Source organism: Alligator sinensis, unplaced genomic scaffold, assembly GCF_000455745.1.
Source record: "Alligator sinensis unplaced genomic scaffold, ASM45574v1 scaffold138_1, whole genome shotgun sequence".
In the NCBI taxonomy this organism is placed as follows: Eukaryota; Metazoa; Chordata; order Crocodylia; family Alligatoridae; genus Alligator; species Alligator sinensis.
Genome location: NW_005841862.1, coordinates 252,757 through 256,631, shown reverse-complemented (window position 1 = coordinate 256,631; position 3,875 = coordinate 252,757). Strand labels below are relative to the sequence as shown.

The 3,875-nt window shown below is 41.7% G+C and overlaps 1 protein-coding gene across 1 annotated transcript in view; it reads right to left on the bottom strand.

Annotated features, from left to right (window-relative positions):
* PLB1 (phospholipase B1) overlaps nt 1–3,875 on the bottom strand; it is a 113,446-nt gene that overhangs the window by 77,393 nt on the left and 32,178 nt on the right. The window contains exon 9 of the mRNA XM_025215868.1: nt 1,233–1,301. Coding sequence (XP_025071653.1) covers nt 1,233–1,301 — 69 coding nt within the window. The remainder of the gene's footprint in view (nt 1–1,232; nt 1,302–3,875) is intronic.

Here is a 3,875-nt window from a genome sequence, read left to right as displayed (position 1 = left end):
GAAAGAGGTTTGATTAAAGAATAGAGGATAGTTCAGTTTTGATGCTGCTTTCAATTAACGCTCACTGAAGAGTCTTCAGATGTTAAGAACTTTTGGTCACTGAGAACTGGGGTCAGACCAAAAATGGTGGTATAGATGCAAAAGGCTTAAGAGGCTAATACCAATCCCAGAAGCCATCCCCACTCCTTTTAAGACTTCTTATACTTTCTTAACCATGTGGGATGACTGGAATGTTGAAAAAAGAATTGTGGCAGTCTGAGATGGGAGACCCAGGTAGCAAGCAAATGATATTTTATTGCCTGCTAGAAGTTGGACGCTTGGAAAGAAGCTAAAAATACATCTACTGAGACTCAAATAGTAGAGAGATCACTTTCAGACACCTTCTGCCAAAAGATGGATTCCAGTTATAGTCAATCTGAATTCATTATGCTGGGTAGTTTCTGTTTTGCTTCCAGAAATTATTTCAATGCAGATAGTGCCCTCTCTTTAAACAATAATTCATTATTATTTACCATATTTTCTCGCATATATTCCGCAGGGTATGCGCGATTTTACAAAAAAAATGAATGGGTGTGGGCTATACGGGGGTGCGGACTATCAACGGACTCTTTTCCCCTGCAGGGCCCGGGCAGGCTGGGCTGCGCCACAGGCGTGGGGGCCAGGGCCAGGGTGGGCTGCGCCACCTCCCTGCTGGGCCTGGGTGGGCTGGGTTGTGCCGCCGCTGCCGACGTTGCGGAGCCTGGGGCCAGGGCGGACTGTGCCACCTCCCCACTGGGCTCGGGCAGGCCGAGCTGCGCTGCCACTGCCACGGGGGCCGGCGTATACATGGACTAATTTACAAAAATACAATTTTCAGCGGGTTATACGTGGGTGTGGCTTATACCCATGGGTGGGCTATATACGTGAAAATACGGTAATTCAGATTAAATGGATCCCCAGCCAGGAAATTTAAAAATGGAAGTGTAACTAAACACAATCAAGAATTCCATTTTCAGACAAAAATGTTCAGTGATTTCAGCACTTTTTCTTAAAGAACCTTAGAAAGACAGCTTGAGAAGCAGTTTGTAATCTAAATCTTCATGGAAAAAAATCTCCTGGGAAGTCAGCATTCTCTTACATTTGAGCAACAGTATTTGAAAGTGGACTCACATATATATAGACAATGAGATAGCTTGGAAACTCTGTGAGGAGTAGCTAAAAATCTCGTATTGATTGAAAAAAAGTCCTGTTACCTGAGATGGGCACTGTGCTTGAAGCATTTCTGTGAACTGATAAGGTTCCTTTTGCCCAATTGGTTCCATCTAGAAGGAAAAAGAATATAAGCATCTTATACTTGTACAGAAGGAACAGTAGCTCAGTGGTGTTAGTATTTAAAGTTTTTTTCAGACCCATAAGTAATGCATATCACTATGCAAAAATTGAATTTGTGGGTGACTTAAGGTTGCATTGGGTATAAGGTACATACCTTATATATTGCATTGGTACATACCTTATATAAAACTACAAAAGAAAGGAAATGAAAACAATGTCATATGATCTACCTTTTACTCTTTCACTTGGCGACAAATACTTCACCATCAGAAAAAACTACCACCACACAACACAACCTGGAATCTGTTCCTTAAAAATGCCAGGCTTCTACCTTGCCTTCCTCATACTCCCCCTGTCCATAAACAGACATCAGTGCCCTAGTCTTCATCTCTCACACTCTACTTATTCACATAACCATGAAAATCACACTGGCTAATATCTGGGGAAGTAAGTGCCAGAAAACTGTACAAGTTTGGAGGACCAAAAAATCATGGGATACAAAGGCTCAAATCCTATTTCTCCTATGAGCTGTGTATGCTCATGCGGCCGCATGACCAAAAATATGTCTCCCTTAGAAGACTGATCCAGTTCACAACTGCTCAAGTCTTCCAATCCCTAAAAGATAAGCTAACCCCTCACTGATGGAGGATAAGAAGTGTCACCACTGTGCAAATAATTCCCTATAGCACATAACAACATTTTCTTCATTTGTTCTAGTAGTGGCCATTGCTGGAGACAGAATATTGGACTAGATGAATGGATCTGGTCCTACGTGACATTTCCGATGTTCCTAAGCTAATGTGAACCATTTAATGAATAATACACATACAATACGTCCCTCTGTGGGTTTTGTATTTGTTAGAGTTCTCATCCTTCTGCTCTGTTTTTCCTATGCTTCATAAAACTGGATTTTTGTGCACTTTTTGTTACACTGGAAACAGCTGAAAACAATGGCAAAAGTATCTGTCTAATTTGTTTAATACAAACAAAAAGCACTTGGTCCCTGGGTATATTTCCAGAGACAGTTGCAAGCACTTGTCAAAATTAATCAAATCGTTTTGGTTAAATACCAAAATGGTATAAGTATGTACATAGCCATGTATTGCCTTCCTCAACTAGCTACTGTTTTTTAACAGATAATTCTCTAAATATGGAAATCTTGGCCCCAACCTACAATGAAATATTTTGTAAAGCTTCCAAATCCTTTTTTGCCTGCCACTTCATCTTCTACCCAACCAGACAGAAGTTTAATATTACTTGCTAATACTGTACTACTGACATCTTTAAAGTTTCTCTTTGGTCAGTGGGCAGGCAAAAAGCAAAGCAAAAACTATCCAGAAAAGCAAAAAAAAAAAAGCAAAAAACAAAGATGCCCTCTTAACCAGCAATATACTGCTGGATTTTATGCAACAAACAGAAGTGAAATATTTTCCACACAAGAGTGTGGGTACCTTTTAATTCTGCTCACCTTCTAACTGTGTTCAGTGTTTCCTGCTTCAGTCACCAGTATCTAAATCTCATATCAACTACCCATATTAAGGATTTATTAAATTAGCAGATATTGCTGGGTGTTATTGTGGTGAGAGTAGGAGCTTTCCTTTGCCAAAGATTTGGATCAGATAATGCAATCTTCCCATGTCTTTTAAACTCCAAAGTATCTTGCCTATCATCTGGTCTTGCATAATTGCATGCCGTCTCAATACAGATAAAGTAATATACTCAGAGATAGCTTTCTGAGAACCTCTGGCTCTAAGAAAATGCAGTTGAGAAAGAGAAGAGCAACATGCAGATGGCAAGCAAAGTGATAATGACAAAATAATACAAAAGACAAATCAAGTATTATTTTTCCTCCTTAGGTCAGTTCTTTGGCATTTCCAAAAAAGGTAAGGAGTATCATCACCATTAGCCCACCCTGAGAAAGTTCAATCTTTGACAGTAAAATTTCATTTTGCTTAGTGTCTCATACATTCACACAGTTTTCTCACGATGCTCCCAGAGTTATATCCCCAACTTATGCCTTCTGCTAGCAATGTGCAACTTTTGGTGGCAAAATTAGCAAAATTTTGTTCCTTCTCGAATACCAGAAAATTCACTATCTGCATCAGGTGAAATAATCCATCATTTCCATAGAGGTTTCAATTGAAAAATAACTGTGCTTAGCAGCTGGAAAGAGATTTCTGCCCTAAATTGGATCCTTTTACAATTGTACGACTGAAATCAGAAGTTCTGCTTTTAAACAGTCAAGTTAATAATGCCTAGTATCTAAAGCAGGGGTTGGCAACCCCTGGCATGCGTGCCAAGCATGGCACACAAGGCCATTTTTCTCGGCACGCGTTGGGGCCAGGGAGGCAGCAGATGTTTGCAGCCTCCAGGCTGCAGCTGGGTCCAGCTCTAGGGAGCTGCTGCTCCCAGCAGGCAGCTGGGAAACTGCAAGTCCTGCTGGGAGCAGCCCAGGCTTCGTGGCTATCAGCACCTACCCAGAGCCAGGGCCGGCTGCAGCAGAGAGGCTACAAACAGCTGCTGCCCCCCCGCCCCCGGCCCCCAGCCCCCGCCCCCAAGGGGGC